Source organism: Lactuca sativa, chromosome 8 (genome assembly GCF_002870075.4).
Source record: "Lactuca sativa cultivar Salinas chromosome 8, Lsat_Salinas_v11, whole genome shotgun sequence".
NCBI lineage: Eukaryota > Viridiplantae > Streptophyta > Magnoliopsida > Asterales > Asteraceae > Lactuca > Lactuca sativa.
In genome coordinates this window covers 77081254-77104750 of record NC_056630.2, presented here as the reverse complement: position 1 = coordinate 77104750, position 23497 = coordinate 77081254, and the positions used below count along the sequence as shown (strand labels likewise).

Genomic DNA, 23497 nt, shown 5'->3' with positions numbered 1-23497 from the left:
TTAAATTGGTAATTGTATTTAATTTTATTAATGAGGAATGTGGGTTGATGTCAATGAATAATATTGTTCAAAATATTATGTCAAAGTTAATGTTAACAACATAACCATTTTAAACATATATTTTTCAATATTTTAACAATATATATGTTGTGCAACGTACGTGAATTCGTCTAGTAAACTTATAAATGAAACATTTTTCCTTTCACCACATTCATTTGAAACTCTCATGCACGATTCCTTCATCACATTTATTTGAAATTCCCATAACTTTTTAATTTATTTATAATAATGATTATAAGTTGGTTCATAAGGTTAAATAAATATCAAACATAAAGTATAATCATATATAAACTAAATTTCAATAATAAAATAACATATTTACTTCTACTTATAAAGTTATGTTTTTTAACTTTTAACATATTATATTTAATTTATTAGTTTTAATATATTGTTGGATATAAACCGTTATCATTTTAAAGCTACAAATTTTGAACAATTTGTATAAAATACTTAAATAATTAATTTAAATATAATATTAGATGGTCAACTTAAATATAAATCTCAGTTTAACTTAAACAATCCAAAGAATCTTTTCTAAGTAGTTAAAAGTGATAAATTGTAGTATCTTTCTAATAATGATTATAAGTTGGTTAATAAGGTTAAATAAATATCAAACATATAGCGTAACGACAAATAAATTAAATTTCAATATTAACATAATATCTTTACTTTTATTTATAAAGTTATGTCATTAACATTTAATATATTATACTTAATTTATTATATTTAATATGTTGTTGTATGCAAATCATTATCAGTTTAAAGCTACAATTTTTGAACTCTTTGGACAAAATACTTAAATTGTTAATTTAAATATAACATTACAGTGTGAACCTAAATATAAATTCAAGTTCCACTTAAAAAACCCAAAGAATATTTTAGTTAAAAGTAATAAGTTGTAGCACTAAATGCAAAAACTAAATTGTAATATCAGTTTAATTACAATATTTCCTAAAGATATTTTTATAATCGTTAAAAGTTTTAAAATAAATAGCTTATAAAAACTTACAATAACAATAGTTAAAAATAACCTTACATAAATGATTATATTGTTACCTTTAAAATTAAAAAACAATGTTTGATGTTTTAAATAATTATAATGATAGAAATTAAAATGTTAAGCAAATAAATTTGAAAAAAATTAATTAACAAAAACAACAACTATAAATAACATTAAACCATATATTATATTTAATTTTATTAATAGTTATGCAGTTATAATAGATATATATATATATATATATATATATATATATTTATATATATATATATATATATATATATATATATATATATATATATATATATATATATATATATTATCATATAATTCAAAATAATCAATATATTATATCAACTTAGTATACGAATTAGTATATAAAATTTAACAACAACGTTATTCTTATATTTTAAAAAAAATATATTTGTAAACATTTCAACTATATAGATGTTTTTGTGCAACGCATTGCACCGCATTCATTTGAAACCTCCATGACTTTTCAATTTCTTTCTAATAATTATTATAAATTGGTTAATAATGTTAAAGTAATGCAAAAACTAAATTATAATCATAAATTAGCTAACAGCATCCTACACACCAAGATATAGATCTAACAGATCACTACAGTATAGTAACATACTCGATACAAGGATACAGATCTAGCAGGTCACTACAACATAGCAACATACTAAATATTACCGCACCAAGAATAGATAACCATATATACTCAGAGGTAAGATAGCCACCCGAACATGTGGTCCTACTCTAGAACCACAACGAAACAAGGAACATGTGAGAGAGCCTAGACCAAGAGTCCTCAGTCTATCCTACATGACTATATATAGTCCGTAAGGCATCCTTCTATTAACATATAACCAGAACTAGTGGGCTGACATTGGTGCCTTCGACCTACGGTACAATGAAGTGAAACTCACCTGAAATGAAGGAACCGGAGAACATTGTGATACGCTCCCTGATACACTGCTTGCTCCCGCAGATCCACTAACATCAGAACCATATAAAATCTTATTCACCAGTTAAAACCCTCAAGTTTGACCTAAAGTCAAACTTGGTCAAAAGTCGGCGGTCAACGGAGTCAACAAAAGTCAAAGCCCAAGGTTGGTTGAGAACACCCCTCTATAGGTCACCTATCCATCCGAATGACCAATTCTTAAACACAATCCAAAATACCCAAAATACCCTTAGATCAAACTTGTTCAAATTCAGGTAAAACTCAAAATTCCAAAAAGTCAACTAAGTCAGCCCAACTGAGTATGCCCAACGTACTCATCTGTATGTCCAGCGTACTCGATGGTTGACCAGGCACATGCTTGTTGATTGTGTACGCACGTCGTACGCCTTGTACGCTAAACGTACGCAACTGACTACCAATCCACTCATTAAGAGCTTAATCCTTAAGCCCTTAAGTCCAATTTCAAAATCTAAGTCCAAAATGATGTCGTTGACCATAAAGTTTCCAATTTTATGATCTTACATGGCCATCAAGTTCCCAACACCAAAGATCGTGTTATGTCGCATGTTTTTTCGTTTGAGACACTTTTTTGCTCTTTTTTTATACCTTTTCTAATCGGACATACAAGTATTGTGTTTTTGTTAACTTTTGGTTATTATTTGTTGATGTAACACTTCTAAAAACTTGTTATATTTGATATAAATCTCTCTCTCTCTCTCTCTCTCTATATATATATATATATATATATATATATATACGGTAATATAATTATAAATTAATACAAACTCGCTGCCTTACATCACGCCTTGAAAAACGCCATGGCTCGCCATAACTTGTTAAGCTTGAGGCTCGGCCTTGCCGCCACGCCACACCTCATGCCTTTCAGAACCTTGGTTCTAATCATTTTCCACAACATAATACTATCATGTCTTGACTAACTGGAGTTATAGAGAAGCATAGTGAGAATAAAGAAAGATTTTAGGGTTTGAGTAGTATCAATTTGATGAATCGATCGATTGAAAACATGGAGAAGGTGATTGGGATCGACAAGTTTGGTTTTGGTGAGGTGAAGACCATGTTGAGTCAGAGATGGCGTAGCAGTGACTGTTGTTGATATCGACAAAAGAGGTTGGCGTGTTAGTGGTGATGTCGACATGCCTTTAGTGGAGCTTAAGAGAGAGGTGGATAATAAACGAAATGATCAAAGCCTATGGTGGTGTTGAGAGGTGTGAATGTATGTTGTTAGGAAGAAGAAAACAATATCTACCTTCTTCCATAATATAGCTTGAGGGCATTTTAGTCCTTTCATAATGTTAGTAATTAAGCTTAACGGATGGTAATAGTCTCAAAGGTCACCAACGGTGTTTAGTACTGTAAACGAATTGAACAAATACAATTGGGGGTTTGTTCATGGTCATGTTCATTTAAGTTAGCCGAACAAACGAACATGTTTTCTTGTTCATGTTTGTGAACATACTAAACAAACATAACCAAACAGAAACAAACAAACATAATTGAACATATATGAACATAAACAAACATATAATAGAGTAATGTAATAAAAAACAATTGAACATGTATGCACATAAAAGAAACTTAAATGAACGAGCATAAATGAAAATAAACGAACAACACAAATGAATGTTTATGAATATAATTAAACGAACGGGACAATTGTTCATGTTCGTTCGTTTAACTAAACAAACAATAATTTGAACAAAAATTATCGTTTGTTTAGTTAAACGAATGAACATGAACAATGGTCTCGTTCGTTTAATTGTATTCATAAACGTTCATTTGTGTTGTTCGTTTATTTTCATTTATGCTCGTTCATTTAAGTTTCTTTTATGTGTATACATGTTCAATTGTTTTTTGTAGGGGCGGAGCTTCAACATTTGATTTGGGGGGAGCGAAAGTATAATATGTATAAAAATCGATGAACAGGGGGGGGGGGGGGGGGGGCATGGCCAAAATTTGTATATTTTTGGGCCTAATATGTACAAAATTAAAGTAGAAGGACTATATATAACAAAAAAATCAAGGGGGGCCACAGCGCCCCCCCCCCCCCCCCCCCCCCCCCCTATAAAGCTCCGCCATTGTTTGTTCATAAACGAGCTTCATGCCAAACGATGCTTGGAAAAGTTATTGGAACGGCCGTGCTAGTGTTACCAAAAATCCTGAACCATTAATAGCAAAAAAGCCAATACTGGGATCAAAATTTAGAATTTTGGTAAACAAAAGGAACCAAAACTACATTTTACATCAAGCACGATATAAAAAAAATAAAATTTTGATATAAAACAAATTAAGTCTCAACTGATAACTAAAACATAAAATTTTCCTAGTTAAATAAAAAAGGTTCCAAATTATACTGGTTTTTATAAAATTCGGAGCCGGAGTAAATAATGAAATTTGGAGGTGTATATATAAGGATAAATAATTTACAAATTAGCATAATAGATAGGGCAAAACAAAATTCTAAGGATATATTATCAAAATTTAAGGTTCTGGAGGCGAGAACGTTGAATACAGAAATCTAGGGACTAGATATTGAAACTCCATAACTTGAGTAAATACATAAAGGAAATTATAACTACTTTCTCATTAATTTAATCCCCTCGATAACTGATCTAGAGAATTGAGAGAAAGAAGTCAACGCTAGAGGAAAGGTATCGATCCACGCTGAAAGAAACTAGAGGAAGAACGCTATGAAAATTGAAGTACGTATAAGCTTGCCAATAAGTTGACTGCAGAAAAGGAGTCTACTAGGTATTGCTGAGAATTTGAGGTACGTTGCTCAAACTGATAACTTGATGAAGTTTAAGTCATCGATAATGAAATTGAAGTGTTAATGAAATTTATATGAGTTTTTAATTAAACTTTATCAACGAGTTAAAAAAAAAAAAAAGTCGATCTGGATTGTGAGAAGCGTATTTTGGCCCAAATTAGTCAAACGTTGTGAAGTTTTTAATTCCTATTGTTAGATGATTAAATTAAACAATTTGTGAAGTTAATATGCTGATTTGTATGTTATAAGGGTATGTAATTGGAGGGATTAAGCACCAGATAATTGGGGATTATATCATTAGTGCATAACATTGTAATCAGATCGAAGATACTCTTTTTTTGATTGGGATATGATGCAAGTCTTATTTCAAAAACATAAATAATACCTAAACCATAGGCACATGATAGATTGTTGTTAACATATGTTGAATGATACGGTGTTTCAAATTGAAACTCTAGGCATCGTTAGTTGATATTAAGTTATAGGAAATTGTTTATTATTCACATGATGATGTTCTTTGTTGGAATTGAGAGATAACTACAAACATGCTGGATTATGACGCTGGTATATATAGGTAAAGAGTCTGATACAATTTGATTGCAAATTGCAGAAAGAAATTGATAAAAGAATAAGAACGGATAAAAGAAGGAAAATAGTTGTATCTAAAAACTTGTCAACTTTCAAGAGGTTGACTCTCTATCTCCCACCAAAAGTTTCTTACAAAAAAAGTGGTCGTCCCCTCTCTAATCTGTATACACACACACACATCTCAGCACTCCTAACAAACCCGAAAAAAGCTGAAACTGACACTCACTTTCACTGTTCAGGCCTAAACCAAGTGTCACCACCTCCTCAATTATCATCTATTTGATGTGGTACAAAAGGAAAATAATGAATGCATGATCCATCGATTATATGTATTGGGAACCTATTTATTTAAAGAAGGATAATTGATGCAAAATCTCCAAACCCATCCTTCTTTTTCACTAGCAAAAATGGGCTCGAGAAAGCGCCCCATCTATACTTAATCATTCCGCCTCTTACAACTCTGTTACCAGCCTTTCTTTTAATCTTTCTACATCATATTTTTGAAATTAGGATATCAATACGGACGGAAATTTAATGGTTCTTTTATGTCCTTCAATACAATTCCATGTTTACGTCCGTGATCGGATGGTAACCCTTTGCGGATTTGAAATACTTCATCAAATGCGTCCAATACCCCCGATCTCTTAGAACATACTATCGTTTCTTCATAGTGTCCCTCCATAAACTTTTTTATGAGACCAAGGATCTCCTTAACGACGTGCTCTCTCTCAAAGTTACATGTTCACTTCTCCACTCGAACTTCATTCCCTATGTTTTCCATTTTACTTGAATCGAACCTAATGAAGCCAACTATTGAATCACCATGACAATGCAGCCAACGAGCAACGAGGGAAGAAATCGTTTAGCATTTTGATCCCTTTCATCCAAAGTTTTATGGATTTACACACGCCTTCGCCTTCTACCGTCTCGCCACTCCCATTGGAGGGTACCCCAGATTGCTAATCCCTCCTTTTCCACTAAAATTTCATTAAAGTGAAGTTATGGGATGCCCCGCTATCAATTAGTACCACCAACTATTTGTTTCCCCACCATGAATCCTCCTACTAAATTTAAGAACACTTTTATGGCACCGTTTCCTTGATAGAGAGATAGAGAGGTGGATTTCTTTTACGAGCCAAAAAATTAAAAGTAACCGATTTAGAAGATCATAACGCATGTTTTGGCACTAACATGAAACTTTATTGTCTATTTTGTATTAAAATTAACAATGTTGCATGAGGTCCAAAAAAGTTAAAACATCGTTTCCTAAATAAGTATCTAACCCTTTTATTATTAGTCATAACAACAATAATAATGCTAATAACTTTAAGATAATTTGAATTGTAGAACTTTATTCCTCATCATGTTTTGTATACTTAGAAAATGATGTGGAGGATGAAATGACAACAACTTGGGCCAAATATCATCTTATAAGGTTTTAGATTACAAATTGGGTAATTTTGGTGAATAAAATGTAAGTTTTTGCTAATGTGGATAATAAATAAAGTGCCTTGCTTATATTGGCATATCATCAATCTGAAATCAACTCGATTCATCTTTTTTTTTTAAAGCTTTTGGGAAATTGGAATTCTTTTGGAAACTCAAATCTCTCTCTCTCTCTCTCTCTCTACATATGTGTGTGTGTGTTTGTATATATTATAGCTATCTCAACAAGTCAACATGTAAAGTGGTGAGATATTTCTTGAGCTTTCATTAATTGAAAATTTCTTGGAAACCCATCTCTCTCTCTCTCTCTCTCTCTCTCTCTCTCTCTCTACAGACATAGTTTGTTTCATTGAGGTGCTGGAACTGCATACATTCTCTCACAACAAATCAACATACCAATGGCATCTTCATCATCATCTCCGGCCTTTTCTTCTCAATCATGGAATCATGATGTTTTCCTAAGTTTTAGAGGAGAAGATACTCGCAAGACGTTTGTGGATCATCTCTACACAACTCTTGTACAAAAAGGGATATACACTTACAAAGATGACGAGACACTTCCTCGGGGCGAATTGATCAATCCATCTCTTATGAAGGCTATAGAAGAGTCACAGATTGGCGTCATCATATTCTCTGAAAACTATGCAAATTCTTCATGGTGCTTAGATGAACTTGCACATATCATGAAATGCAAAGATACGAGAGGCCAAATAATTATACCCATATTTTATGGCGTTGATCCATCTGAAGTTCGAAAACAGAAACAAAAATATGGAGAAGCATTTGTTAAGCATGAGTTGGAGAACAAAACCAAGGTTGAATCATGGAGAAAAGCATTTGTGGATGCAAGTAACATTTCTGGATGGGAACCAAAGCACATTGCCAACGGGTAATCTTCTTTCTCTTTCTGCACTGTTTATGCTTAAATCATGTGTGCTCTATCAGCAGCAACCTCAACCAAAACTCCAGCATATCCTGGTCTACCTGAACTGTTATAGACTTAATTGAGTTCTAATTCTAATTTTAATTCTGTATTTAATCCCTTGCTTCAATTTACAACAAGAAACCCATCTTGCTTTACTTTTAACTATTTGATATCATTTGCTTTTCCTAAGAAAATAGTTACAAACTACTTGTGCTATTGACTTTACAACTTCTAAGAAATATAAAGGGTGATTAATACTCCTTTTCTTCATTTTAATGGAGCATGGAGCATAAAGCAAATTTACCTCTATTGTAATATGAGCATGTTTTAATTATTGTTGTATGTCCAAATTTCAACATGTAGGCATGAATCAAAGGTTATCATAGAAATTGTTGAAAAAATTTCACAGAGGTTGCAGCTAGTAAGTCCAAGCACAAATGCCAACCTTATTGGAATAGCGTCTCGTGTGCAAAGTTTGAAATTGAAGTTACAAATTGGTTCAGGTGGTGTGCGGATTATTGGAATATGGGGTGTTGGAGGTGGTGGTAAGACTACTCTTGCATCTTCTGTTTATGAGGAAATATCTAGAAAGTTTGATGGTTGTTGCTTTCTAGAAAATATCCGGGAGGAATCAAGTAAGAAAGGGTTAGAAGAATTGCAACAAAAAATTCTTTATGGTGTTTTGAGAGAGAAGATAGTGCAGGTAGAGAGAGTTGAGGAAGGAAAACACATGATAAAACATAGGTTATGCCGTAGAAAGGTGCTGATTGTTCTTGATGATGTCAATCAGCTTGACCAATTAAAAGCTTTAGCTGAATCACATGATTGGTTCGGTGAAGGAAGCCGAATAATAATCACAACAAGAGATGTACATGTAATATCAACTACTGCGCCTAGAGTAGATGAGATACACAATATTAGTTTGTTAAACGATGATGAGGCTATGGAGCTCTTTTGCAAGCATGCACCATGTGGTCACAAACATAAAGAAGATTATGAGCTGCTTTCAAAAAGTGTGGTTTCTTATGCTGGTGGACTCCCATTAGCACTTACAGTTCTTGGTTGTTTTCTATGTGGAAAAGACACTAATGAGTGGAGGAGTGCAATAGCCAGATTGAAAGACATCCCAGATACAAATATTGTGGAAAAGCTAAAAATCAGCTTTGATGGACTTACACCGGTTGAGAAAGAGTTGTTTCTTGATATTGCATGCTTCTTCAGAGGTCGGTATAAAAATGGAAGGATAATGGCAATGCTTGATGCTTGTGGTTTTTACCCTGTTATAGGCATAAAGGTGTTGTTAGAAAAGGCGCTCATAACAATTTCAGATGGAAGGTTTGATATGCATGATCTGTTGCAAGAAATGAGACGCTACATTGTTAGAGGGGAACACCCTGAGAATCCAGAAAAACATAGTAGAATTTGGAAGGAGGAAGATGTTCTAAAAATTTGTGCTATGGATGCGACGAAGGTAATGATTAAGCTATCTTTGCATGTTATATATATATATATATATATATATATATATATATATATATATATATATATATATATATAGTTTGGAAGAAGGAAGATGTTCTAGAATCCTGATATCATTTTGCATCTATTACAGGAACTTGACATGATTAAAGCAGTAAGATTTGAATGCAATAGCCATGATCTAGTAGAACTTCCTTCGGTTGCAAACCTGAAAAACCTCCGGTGGATTGATTGGAGAGGTGATCTTGCAAGTCCATTTCCTACTAACTTTCCACCAGAGAACCTTTGTTGTCTGATATTGGATGACATCTCGAAGAAACGACTTTGGAGGGGTTATAAGGTAATTCTTATACTCTATCTAAATAACAAATTAAAACAAAGTGGATGAAGAATTATAGACCTGACTTGCCTAATTCAGAGAGGAAATTATAAGTAGTTATATGGCTATGAGCACGTAGTTATGTCAATGGTCATTGGTGTCATTAAGCAATACTTGTAGTAAACCTCTATTTTTATTTTATAATCGTGTTTTCTGGTTTTTAACCTGGTTATATTTTTATTAGTTTTATAGACGCCAAATTGTTATATATGGGATTATATTATTTTTTTGCTGAGAAATATTAAATCCCTCGAGGAATAAATGTGATGATTGAATTGTAAGCTCCACATCACCTGCCATGCACAATTAAACAGTTAAACAATCAAACAGTCTGATTTTAAACATAAGGCTGATACAAATCAGAAATAAGACACAAAGTAAAACCAAAACTGTTCCTGTAATTCGACAAACAGGGGTCTCTAAAAGTCTAAGACCCAAAATGTTTATTCCATAATCATAAAAACCATCCTAAGGTCCTAATTGTAATGTTTGTCAAGCCCTACTTACCAAAATTAAAAACATACCAAAATTAAAAGATAACTATTAAGAAAATACTAATCTTAATATATATATATATATATATATATATATATATATATATATATATATATATATATATATAGAGAGAGAGAGAGAGAGAGAGAGAGAGAGAGAGGTTCCATTAAGATTAAAAATAAAATAGAGATCTTGATATTCAACCTCAACCACATATTTTACATCTGCCGCTTTAAACCTCCGGCTTTCCGGCACGGTAAGGTTGTTATAATCATAAATTATTATATATTGCCACCCATTCATTTCTCCCCTGACACCATCCCCACCACCACAACCGCCACTACCACCATCTCTGACACCAGTCGACCCCACTACTATCACCTTCGTCACTTATACCCCCGCCACCTCTGTCGCTACCACCTCTTCTACCATTGTCATAATCATATATGATTACTCAGTCTGTGAATAGACATATATGTATAATCATTTATGGTTAGGCATACCTTGCTGCTGTCGGTACGCTACATCGTTAGAGTGGCAAATGAGAAATATATGACTGAGGTTGAATCTTAAGATCTTTACTTTTTTTTTTTAATCTCAAGTGAACCGTCCCATATATATATATATATATATATATATATATATATATATATATATATATATATATATATATATATATATATATATATATATATATATATATATATATATATATATATATAGGTTCATGTTCAATTGAGACCATTCTAATTTTGTGAAATCGTGAAACCAAATCTAAAAATAATTTTAAAATGCAAAATAAATGGAAAAATCCAAAAATTCTTTTTTTAAATATTATTTTTGGAACTTCAATTAAATAAAAAAAATTAAAAAAAATAAAAATAAAATCCGTTTTTTTTGAAAAATAAGTAAAATATTCTAATAGAATATTACACTGACATATTCTAAAAAATAATTTTAAAATGTAGAATAAATGGAAAAATCTAAAAATTCTTTTTTTAAATATTATTTTCGGAACTTGAATTAACTAAAAAAATAAATAAATAAATAAATAAATAATAAAAATAAATTCCATTTTTTTTTGAAAAATACGTGAAATATTCTAATAGAATATTACACTGACATATTCTAAAAAATAATTTTAAAATGGAAAATAAATGGAAAAATCCAAAAATTCTTTTTTTAATTATAATTTTCGGAACTTGAACTAACTAAAAAAAATTAAAAAAAATAAAAAATAAAAAATGCATCTCACCGTCTCACAAAATTAGGCCGTCTCACATGAACCTAACCATATATATATATATATATATATATATATATATATATATATATATATATATATATATATATGTATATATATATATATATGGGTAAAGTGAATATACCTAACAACCTTATATAAGCTTAGGTACCTAACCACATTATAGTATATTGTTTTGCATTATATTTCCATTGCAATCGTCTAAGGTTCTTAAACTTCAACTTTTAACTTGATTTGCTTCCAAGATTTTCAGACATTCACCATTATATTCCTCCTACACTATTTGATTTGTAACGGTAGTATATGAAACCCACCAGGGGGTCTCCGATAGAAAGACGTCATTTGAAGGAAGATAATGGTGAAAGTCCAAAGATTTTGGAAGCAATCAAGTTATGAGGTTGAATTTTAAGAACTTTGGACGATTACAATGCAAATATGATACAAAATTACGTAGTATGATGTGGTTAGGTACTTAAGCTTATATAAGGTTGTTAGCTATATTCACTTATGTATATATATATATATATATATATATATATATATATATATATATATATATATATATATATATATATATATATATAACCCTCTTTATTTGAGCGCTGATAAACATGACCGATACGACCAGTTGTATCATAGTTTCGTCATTAGATGGTTGGAAGCGTTCCGACAATCGATTCTTCAATTCCGTCATACTTATAATGTTTGTCGAACCCTACTTACCAAAATTAAATTGCAACTATTAAGGAAATACTAATCTTAATTAAATATAAAAGATAACCCTCTTCATTTGTGGTGGTGATAACCACGACCAAAACATATCAAAGGCTTGTTAAAAAAAGATCCACATCATGTAAGGTAGGAATCTCCCTTTGTCAAGTTAGAGGTGTTCACGATTCAGGTAAACTTTAACCTGTCCAGTTCATTTGTTAAACTGTTTATTTGGATTGCGTTGTTCTTTTATTTTCGGGTGAAACCAAATAAATAGCTTGTCTAATGTTTTAGTCCCAGTTTTATATATTTTTAATGGGAAGTGATTCGCACACAACAATTTTTCTCCATACACAACAATTTATGTTTTATGGAGTTGTCGAATGTTTTTGTATGGAAATTTTTTGTTGTGTATGAATCAGTACCCATTTTTAATAGGGGCTGGCCGTAGCCCAAACTTTTGCAAATAGTATAATTTTTTTAGTATATATTTCATATGTTTTGGCTTGTTTCACATGTATATATTTTTTAATTTACTTTAAGCTCTTATTACCTTGATATACTTTGACTTGTTTGCACTTGTATGGAACAGCATCTTCCAAATCTGAAGATCTTGGAACTTGTTAGATTGAAGAACCTAATCATGACACCAGATTTTGATAGAATTCCAAATCTTGAAAGACTCATTCTTCGTAGATGCGAGAGTTTAAAAGAGATTCATCCATCGATCGGAAACTTGGAAAGGCTCATTTTCCTGTCTATAGAATTTTGTTCTGGTCTTAAGATATTTCCACCGATTAAGCAACTAAAGAAACTCGAGACCCTTTTATTATCAAATTGCCCCGAACTTTTTAATCTCTCAGGGATCCAACAGAAAAAGAACGGTTTACTGCATCTTCATTCGAATATTAATGGGAAAGAAGTTGCATCCTACAAAAAGTATTCTTCAAACTTTGTTGTTACTTGTTGGACGTGTGGTGACACAAAAATTAGAAACCCAGTAGAGGACCTGATTGATGTAGAAGAATGTTGTTTAGAGGAGCCTTGTTTACCTCGCAACAACAATACAGTGTTACGGTTTCTTCCCAGAGGGTTAAGAAAGTTAAATCTCCGGTACTGCAATCTGAGAGATAAAGACATTGACTCTGCTGTTTGGGAGTTTCCCAACTTGGAAGAACTCAATCTAAGAGGAAATAAGTTTTCAAGATTAAATTTTAGTCGATGGCGACTTCCTCAGCTCAAATGGCTAGACGTGTCATGGTGCCAATTACTTGTAGAATTGTGGGAGCTGCCATCAAGTATAGCTGTTGTTATAGCGGATTATTGTTTCTCACTTGAAAGCTTCGGAGATATTTCAAACTGTAAGTGGTTGTGGAAAGTCTCATTGTGTGGGGGCAACAAACTTGGTCCACTTGTTGGTGACATATTACTAGACTCCATGCTCCAGGTTTACTTTACCTTTACGTTTGGAATTTCACTCTTTATATAAAACCCAAAAAGCAGAATAATTGAACGTGTTTTCCATGGCAGGGAAATGCTCTTGAAGATCACTTTATCAGTGTCAATCTTGGATATCAGATGATTCCAAGGGGGTATGTTGGTAGGCTGTTTAAAGGGACAAAATTTACATTGCATCTTCCATATGATTGGTACAAAGACTTTTGTGGGTTCTTAATATGCATTGTTACCAGAGCAAGACATCCGCAAATAAATATAATCATCAGGCAGGAGGTGGATGAAGATATTCTCTCCGTGCTTTGGCAAGGGTCTAGTGAAGCACCAGCAGATCCAAAATATGATGGAAGTGGGTCAATCATAGGATATGTTTCCTTTAGTTCACTGAGGCACACAGCATTGTTGAATTCTTCATACAATATGATATCATTTTCCATAGACAGAGGGCATCTGAGTGGTTTAGCAGCTAACAGTTATATTGGAGGTGAGCTTGTTCCTTGGGGAAGTAAAGGGGATGAGGTGAAAACAACAGATTGCTCGGAATTATTTTGGGACAAGGAAAATGAAGATGGTTCAAACACATTTACAATCCGACAACATGATTCAAAGTCTTCCGTTGAGATCTTATGGCAGCCTTACTACACACATATCAGTGTTACACCGGAAGAAAAATTCTATTTAGCTAGGGAAAGATTCCGTAGCCAAAAGATGAAATTCCGTAGCTAAAGGTGAATAACTATGGAATTCGTTAAACACATTTTCAATTAGACTCCGTAGCTATATTTCTTGTAGCAAAATTTTTAGCTACGGAATTATAATTCCATAGCAATTTTGCTATGTCTGTTACTACGACATCTATTTCGTTGCAATTTGAGTTCCATAGCACATTCGTAGCAAATTTCGTAGTAATTTTTCCGTAACAAATACTGTAGCAATGTTTCCGTAGCAAATTTCATAGTGATTTTTCCGTAACAAATTCCATAGCGATTTTTCCATAGCCAATTCCGTAGCAATTTTTCCATAGCCAATTTCGTAGTAATTTTTCCGTAACCAATTTCATAGCAATATTTTCATACCATTATTCAATAAAATCCGTTTAATTCCGACTATTTATATCATTTTATAAAAATACGATTAATATAACACAAAAAGTAACGAACATGTTGAATTACAAACTTACACGTTTCTTGGAAGCTTTGTTAAATCCTTTTTGTTAGGGTTCAGAACGTCTTCTTTATGTCTAAAGAAAAAGGCGAATCAGAAGATTAATAGTCATGAGAGAGAAACGTTAAGAAGCAAAACACTAAGACTGCTGTACTAATACTCTAATATGCATAAATTCAAAAATATATTTACAGATTTTCTTCTACTTACCCAATATGATAAATAAGTTAAAAAAAAAAAAAAAAAAAAAAAAAAAAAAAAAAAAAAAAAAAACAACAACAGTGAACTAAAAATTAGTAGAAGAACCATGTTAAACCATATGTGATATGTCCTAAGTTTGATTAATTTATCCTTATACATCCACTACATCATAACTGAATCTAACATATCATAATATAAAATGAACATTAAAAGTAATGGTGCGTGTTGGACCTGAGAACAATGTTTCATATGCTTTTTCAAATGGGATCCTTCTCAGCATGAGACTATCAGTCTATAACCTCAACAATAAAAACAAAACAAATTATTATTAAAATCAAATAATGGTAATACAAATTGTTACAAATTATGGGACAGCAGGGCCGGTCTTCTTCTATGATAGCATATAAAGCAGCCCTGCTGCAAACAGGGTTCTTTGGAATTTCCATTGGTGAGGCAGAGGTGAGAGCATCAGAGAGTGAGAGTGTAAGGCAAGCAAGAGATGAACAAGAAAGGCAAAAAAGAGAGCAGAGTGAAAGAGAGGAGATATTGAGAGCTGAGCAAGAGAGATTTTCTCAGATATACTACTATAATATATACCTGTATGAGCAAATGCTAAGAGAGCAGAGAATAAGAGATGAGATGGAAAAGGAAGAATCGAAGAACGTGAAAGCTGCGAAACATGCAGAATATAGAAAAAAAAAAAAGTGTTTTTCATTTACTACCTCCATAAGCCTAGGTATCTAAAAGCAGTAAATTACATAGTTAAATAAATGTGTTGTAGAAGATAAAATGAACTACTAACAGAATCATACCAAGGGGGTTTCTCGTTTTCCTTTCGGTTGAACTGATGATTATGTTGGAGCAGATACATTAGAAGTTGCTGGATCAGAAGCAACAATCTCACTGCCAATCACTAGTCGAATTGGTACAGACACTTCTTGTAGTTTCATTTTGATTTTCTCCTTATCTTTCACTTACATTGAACTTGATATCTTATCTGTCATTGAGGGTTAATGGGTTATATATACATACAAAATTCAATAAGAAGAAATTATAATATTCACACAAAAAGACAACATGATAATATGAAAAAAAAATATCTTACCTTCCTTTTCATAGCACAAAAGTTGCTGTCAGAAGTAGAAGGGGTAAGAATTTGATGAACAAGTATTTTAACAGGAAGATTTTCTGTTGTAATTGAAGCACGCAACCTTGATGACTCATTGATTTCCATCACCTTAAATAAATAAATAATAATATCTAAAATAATATAGGAAAATTCTATATGCCACCTCCCTTGTATTCTTTTTAAATAATGTAGGAAAATTCTATATCACCTTAAATTCAGTGATGTTTAAGACTGAAGGCTGTAAACACCACCCCCAACACATTTTGCCAGTGGCAAATCTCAATGGTGAATTGTGACAAAAATGGTAAAAATCCCATTTGTCAAAACAACTACCACACACCTTTTAGCCTTAATTAAGTAACCATGTTAAAACTAAGACTTTTCTAAACAAATTCAAATTTATTATATCATCAATATAGATGCCCTTTGTGATAAATGTTCAAAAAAATGACTTTAACCCTAAAAATAGGGCTTATAATTTAATGTTGTTTGACAAACTTCATTGTTTAGAAAATTTACCAGTACATGCAAGCGGGGTCCAAGGTGTGTGGAGTGGTTGTAAACAAGCCAACTGTTGAGACATGGCAGAGCACTGCTGTGTGTGCCCAATTTCAGGAAGATGTGATGATTGAGAATATTGACAATGTTGACCATGAGTCAGCGATTGAATATGAAACTGACCCTGGTGTGGAAGACTTTGCATATGTTGTTTTGATGATGTCTGCTGATGTTCATCATCTTGTGGAATGTGGATGTGCTGAAAATAATTATTCACCAAATCTTATTATCATAATTATTCAAAATTATATAATCAATAAAATGGTGAAAAGTAAAAGATGTTACTTCAGTAAGAGAGCGGTGTCCTTGAGCAAATTGACATTGGAGAAGAAATATCAGCACCAGGAAAAGTATAAACTCAAAACAATAATATATCATCATTATTCATTATCTTCAATATTAATATAAATAAATAAAATCAGCATAGAAAACTTACAGAAAAACCAGAAATGCTTGAAACAAAATTGGATGAAGAACACCTATACTTATGTCTCAGAGCATAAAACTTATAGTCACGAGGTGAAACTGCCACATCACTTCTACCAGTCAACCTTTTGAACCTACATACATCAAAAAAAATTGAATTATCATCTATAATAATAATAATAATAATAATAATAATAATAATAATATAAATGTATTACTATTAATTATTTTTAAAACGATAATGAATATTGTGACCACTCTGCATCATCTATATGTGTAATAGTTGGCTTCTCCATGATATCCAAACCATTGACTACAACAAAATGAACTCGTTTCTAAACACAAACTCATCCGGAGACTTAGATATGTATTTTTCTGGAAGCAACCCACTAGAGAATTAGAAACATTACTTCCATATAAAAAGAGGCTTAACAAATATACCTGAGAGAAGTTGGAAGAGGCTCAACAAAAAATCCATGTTGTACGTAAGTGTAATTAAGTAAGTACGAGATAGGCCAGTCACCTGGATCTTTACATCAAGATAGAGATATGAACCAACTCTCCTTCCCCTAATGTGTCTGCATCCCTGTAAAAGTGTAGAATTTTGTATCCGAGTCAGACCATAGTACGTATACTACAACAAACAGGTTAGATTATGATGCCCGAGACAACAAGACCAATTATCAAGGTGGAGGAATTCACAATTATCTTTATCAATTAAAATCATTAGATGAATTATCTACACCAACACAGATTGAGGGTATTAATATCCTTGGTAAACTTCAAATAACATGGCGTACAAATTTAGGTGAACCTCGGCGTTTACAAACACAACAAATTCTTGGAAATGTAAGTTGACTTTCTTGACTTTCTTCAACACATGATATTATTTTATCTATAAGCTTAAGCATTTGATTATTATTATTATTATTATTTTAATCATTGTGTAGCCCATTGCACATAAAGAGATTGAATTGAAAGCTATCAAGGTGCCACCTGTCATCATTTTAGAAAAATCGTTCACAGTAAGTACAATTTATTTTACTTGTATTATGTTTAATTAACTAGTTTTAGTTGTGTTAGTCAACTTGCCTCCACTCCTTTGACTTGTAACACCGTCTTTCTGATTGGGTCCAAATGATGAGATGGTATTGCAGCATTCACCAGCTCCAAAATACTGGACAATGTTGAACACGACTCTTTTATATGGGAAACAACAAGACTTTTATTAAGACACTTAAGGAGAACTTACACTTTGTGAGACTACTACACACTTTGCTTTCTTTGAGGCTTTCTTCGATGGTTTGGAGCAAATGAGCTCCATACCTATTTATAGGCCTCTTAGGAAGGTTCTAGATACTAGCATACACTTACTACATACTAGATAACTCTAGAACTATCTAACATACTCTACATGCTTCCATATGTTTCTAGAACGTTCTACCATGTTCTGGAGAGGTCTAGGTTGCTCCAGTGTCTTCTAGAATGATCCATATCCTTCCAGGGTCTTCCATGTCGTTCTAGAGTATTCTAGACTCTTCCGGTATATTCCAGAGTCTTCCATAGTCTTCCATAATGTTCTAGAATCTTCTAGAGCATTCTAGAACAAGCTAAAGTCTTCTAAATAATATTTGTTTTATTGGGCTAGTGATGATCTTTAACACTCCCCCTCCACACTAGCCCTCATTCTTCGTACCATGTTAAGCTGACAGCGAAAACCTTCACATTTTCCAATACTCAGCCCTTTGGTGAACAAGTCTGCTATTTGGTCATCGGTCTTGATCTGCCGCATCTCAATTTCTTCCATCAAGACTTTTTCTCTGATAAAGTGATAATGCACTTCCACATGCTTTGTTCTAGCATGAAATACTGGATTTTCTGCCAGCCGAATTGCAGATTGGTTGTCACAATGAAGTGGTACTGCATAGTCAACTTTTTGATGTAAGTCCTCCATTAGGAGTACCAACCATGTACTTTCTTGAGCTGCTACGGCCGCTGCTTTGTACTCCGCTTCCGTGGTTGACAATGATACTGTTGGTTGTCTTTTACTACACCATGATATTGGTCCCGACCCAAGCTTGAACACATACCCAATGGTTGATCTTCGGGTATCATGGTCTCCTGCATAGTCAGCATCACAATATCCAACCAACTTGCAGTCTTCTCCTCTTTTATACAAGAGACCATAGTTAATTGTACCTTTGACATATCTCAAGATCCGTCGGGCAGCATCCAAATGAGGTTTCTTCGGACTTTGCATGTATCGACTCATAACTCCAACTGCATAAGCAATGTCAGGCCGAGATAAAGTTAGGTAGATAAGACTACCTACTAGTTGTCGATACATCGTTCCATCATCCAACTCTTTTCCTTCATGAGCACATATCTTGGAATTTTGCTCTATTAGTGTTGATATTGGCTTACACTCCAACATGCCAAACTTTTGAAGTATATCTCTTGTATACTTTTGTTGGCAGAGGAACAACCCTTCCTTTGTACGATCAACTTCTAACCCCAAGAAGTGTTTAAGCTCCCCCAGCTCTTTCATTTGGAATCGCACCGATAGATTTTCTCTTGTTTGATGGATTTCTCTTTCGTCATCCCCGGTGATGATCAAGTCATCCACATAAACCAACACAATTGCCAACTTCCCTTCTTTTTCTTTGACGAACAGGCTTGAGTCTGCATGTGCAACTGAATAACCACTTCGGGTAAGAAATTCAGCAATCTTACCATACCAGGCTCTTGGTGCCTCCTTCAATCCGTAAAGAGCTTTTCTCAGCTTGCACACATGAGTGGGATTAACTGCATCCTCAAATCCTTTTGGTTGGTTCATGTAGATCTCCCGATATAATTCTCCATGCAAGAAAGCATTCTTCACATCCATCTGCCATAATTTCCAGTCTTTACTAGCCGCAAGAGCTAGCAGCACCCGTACAGTAGTTATCTTCGCCACTGGACTAAATGTTTCATCATAGTCCAGTCCATATTGTTGTGAGAACCCTCGAGCCACCAAACAAGCCTTGTATCTTTCAATTGATCCATCTGTGCATCGTTTTAATTTATAAACCCACTTGCAGGAAATCGGTTTTATATCTCTTGGTCTTGGTACCAGTTCCCACGTTTGATTCTGCTTTAAGGCTGTAACTTCTTCTTCCATTGCCTTCTGCCATGCTTTATTCTTAACTGCTTCTTCATATGTCTCCGGCTCTTTAACACCGTCTTCTAAAATGGCCGCATTAGCATACTTGGGATTAGGCTTTCGGATTCTTTCCGTCCTTCGAAGTTATGGAGGCGGCGGCTCCCTTTCACCGGCATCACTTGTTTGAGTTACTTCTTGCTCAATGACATCAGTGTCGCTCGGATCTTCAGGTGTATCAACACTTGACCAAATATGTGCAGTTTGCTCCCCCATCTTTTGTTTTAAAAATTCTTCAATATTTTCCGAGTCTGGTAGTACTTTCTTCTCTGAGGACCACCATGAAGATGCTTCATCGAACACTACATCTCTTGAAGTGTAGCATCTTCCACTTGTTGGATCACAACATCTCCACCCTTTTCTTTGATTGTCGTATCCAACAAATATACACCTGACTGCTTTCTTGTCAAACTTGCTACGTAAATGACTAAGCACAAATACGTAGCAAATGCAGCCAAATACTCGGAAGTAGCTAACAGTAGGTTTCATGTTCCATAGTGTCTCAAATGGTGAGATGAAACCTAACCTTGGTTGGGGAAGTTTATTGATCACATGGGCAGCAGTTTGCATTGCTTCAGCCCAAAATCTTCCTGGGACATTCTTCACGTGTAGCATGCTTCGACAAATTTCTGCAAGATGTCGATTCTTTCTCTCAGCTACACCATTTTGTTGAGGTGTGTTGGCACATGTGAATTGATGACGTATACCACATTCTTTTAGATAGCGATTGAATTCTTCTGAGGTGTATTCTCCTCCATTGTCTGAGCGTAGACACCGAATCTTCTTTCTCACTTCTCCTTCGACTGTTGTCTTGAATTCTAGAAACTTTGAGAATGTTTCAGATTTTTCTTTCATGAAGAAAACCCACACATATCTCGAATAATCATCAATGAACGTCACCATGTACCGCATCCCGCTAACTGATGTCTGCTTGACTGGACCGAACACATCTGAGTGAATTAACTCTAGTGGCTTTTTTGCTCTAAAATTTTACTCCTTGTATGGTAATTGATGAGCTTTACCATACTGACATCCAGCACAAACAACGTCTGTTTTAACTTCAAGTTGAGGTAAGCCATTGAGCATGGATTTCACCATTATTACCTTCAACTTGTGATAACCAACATGTCCCAGCCGTGCATGCCATAGATCTGTTGTCTCATTCTTACGAGTCTTATCTACATAGGCAGACTCTGCGGAGAGCACATAAACGGACTCCACTCTTCGTCCTTCCATTGTTGGCGTTTCTGATATTTTAAGATCTCGATAGACCTTCACATCTTGTGGGCCAAACAAGACGTAGTTGCCTGATGATGTTAGTTGCGATACTGACAACAAGTTCTTCTTCATACCTGGCACGTGATACACATTATGTAGTGACACCATGTCAGATTTATTACCAGGCATGATCGTCGTTTTTCCAATCTGAGCAATTGGAAGTCATGCATTGTTGGCTGTAAGTACCATGTGACTCCCTTTGTACTCCTTCACGTCTTGTAGTTTGTTCTGATCGCCAGTCATGTGATTGGAGCATCCTAAATCAATGATCCAGTCATTTTCATAGTTGATACGCTCTCCCATCATTGTCATGAGTGCCAACTCATTTTCTTCTATGGCACATAATGCCTCAGCATCCCATTCATCCTCTATTTCCTTTTTGGAAGTTACTACATTGCTTTCCACAGACTTTTTCTTTGACCAACAATCCTTGGACATGTGGCCCCACTTTCCACAGTTGTTGTAGTTGCCTTCGAACCTCCTCCCCCGAGAACTCTTATTGTCGGTCTTTTGAGATCTCCATGGTTGTGAGGTTCCTGGTTGACTCTTCCCTTTGTCAGCATTTTTGTATCCTTCTTTAGGAGGTGGCTTAAAATTCCTCCGACTTTTACTTGTGTAGAGTGCTTCTTCTTCACTCTTCAGCGTGATGCCTCCCATTTTCTTAGCCATAGCTTCTTGGCTAGCCAGCAAATTCTCAAACTCTACAAGTGATGGTTGAGCGGGCCATCCTTGTAGAGCAGTAACAAAGCTTCTATATTCCGGCCTCAGTCCATGGATAATGATCCTCTTCATTCGAGCTTCTGCAATGACGGATTGCGGATCTAGTTCAGTAATCTCCCGACATATCGACTTGACCTTGTGGAAATATTGAGCAATCGTCATGTCACGTTGTGAGATTGATAATAGCTCGTTCTCCAAAAGTTGTAGTCTCGTATCATTCTTCTTTGAGAAAAGCGTCACAAACGTATCCCAAGCTTCTTTCGGGGTGTTCTCATCCCGAATATGCTCCAACATCTCTTCTTCGATTGTGGTCTTCAAGGCAAACATTGCTTTACCTGCTTTGATTTTCCATTTACGTAAAGCACCATTAACGTCTTCCTCTGGTGGCGTAGTTTCGCTTCCACCAACGACCTCCCATAGATCTTGTCCTTGTAAGTAGGACTTCATACATGTTTCCCACGTTTTGTAGTTGTTGTTGTTGAGTTTCTTGATTCCTCCGACAACTTGGAGATCACCCATCGTGTTGGCAGTACCTCGGTAATACCAAACAAGCTAGTTTCGATACTAAACTTGCAGAGTCACAAACTACTCACGATACAACGAGAATCACTCGTTCTCACTATCAAGAAACCTTGCTCTGATACCAGATTGTTGAACACGACTCTTTTATATGGGAAACAACAAGACTTTTATTAAGACACTTAAGGAGAACTTACACTTTGTGAGACTACTACACACTTTGCTTTCTTTGAGGCTTTCTTCGATGGTTTGGAGCAAATGAGCTCCATACCTATTTATAGGCCTCTTAGGAAGGTTCTAGATACTAGCATACACTTACTACATACTAGATAACTCTAGAACTATCTAACATACTATACATGCTTCCATATGTTTCTAGAACGTTCTACCATGTTCTGGAGAGGTCTAGGTTGCTCCAGTGTCTTCTAGAATGATCCATATCCTTCCAGGGTCTTCCATGTCATTCTAGAGTATTCTAGACTCTTCCGGTATATTCCAGAGTCTTCCATAGTCTTCCATAATGTTCTAGAATCTTCTAGAGCATTCTAGAACAAGCTAAAGTCTTCTAAATAATATTTGTTTTATTGGGCTAGTGATGATCTTTAACAGACAAACAATTTGATTCTTACAAATACTACTAGTAATATAGTTTCCAATTTTCTTTAATATCCAAGAGTAAAAAATTACCTCTGGTAACCAGTTTCGAGTCCAGCCCTTAGTATCATGTACGAGACAACAAG

The 23497-nt window shown here is 34.1% G+C and overlaps 1 protein-coding gene across 1 annotated transcript; it reads left to right on the top strand.

Annotated features, from left to right (window-relative positions):
• The first annotated feature begins 4664 nt into the window (after positions 1-4664).
• Positions 4665-14289, top strand: LOC111908654 (disease resistance protein Roq1). Its single transcript, XM_052766420.1, has 6 exons — positions 4665-4821; positions 7190-7744; positions 8144-9251; positions 9393-9599; positions 12701-13555; positions 13639-14289. The coding sequence occupies exons 2-6, from the start codon at positions 7254-7256 to the stop codon at positions 14287-14289; spliced, it is 3312 nt and encodes a 1103-aa protein (XP_052622380.1). The 5' UTR covers positions 4665-4821; positions 7190-7253.
• The last annotated feature ends 9208 nt before the right edge of the window (positions 14290-23497 follow it).

Excerpts from the sequence above, each read along its gene's own strand:
- LOC111908654 (XM_052766420.1), top strand. The coding sequence starts at position 7,254 with ATGGCATCTTCATCATCATCTCCGGCCTTTTCTTCTCAATCATGGAAT. Across the intron at positions 7,745-8,143 it reads CCAAAGCACATTGCCAACGG|GCATGAATCAAAGGTTATCA; the intron begins GTAATCTTCTTT and ends TTCAACATGTAG. Across the intron at positions 9,600-12,700 it reads GACTTTGGAGGGGTTATAAG|CATCTTCCAAATCTGAAGAT; the intron begins GTAATTCTTATA and ends TGTATGGAACAG.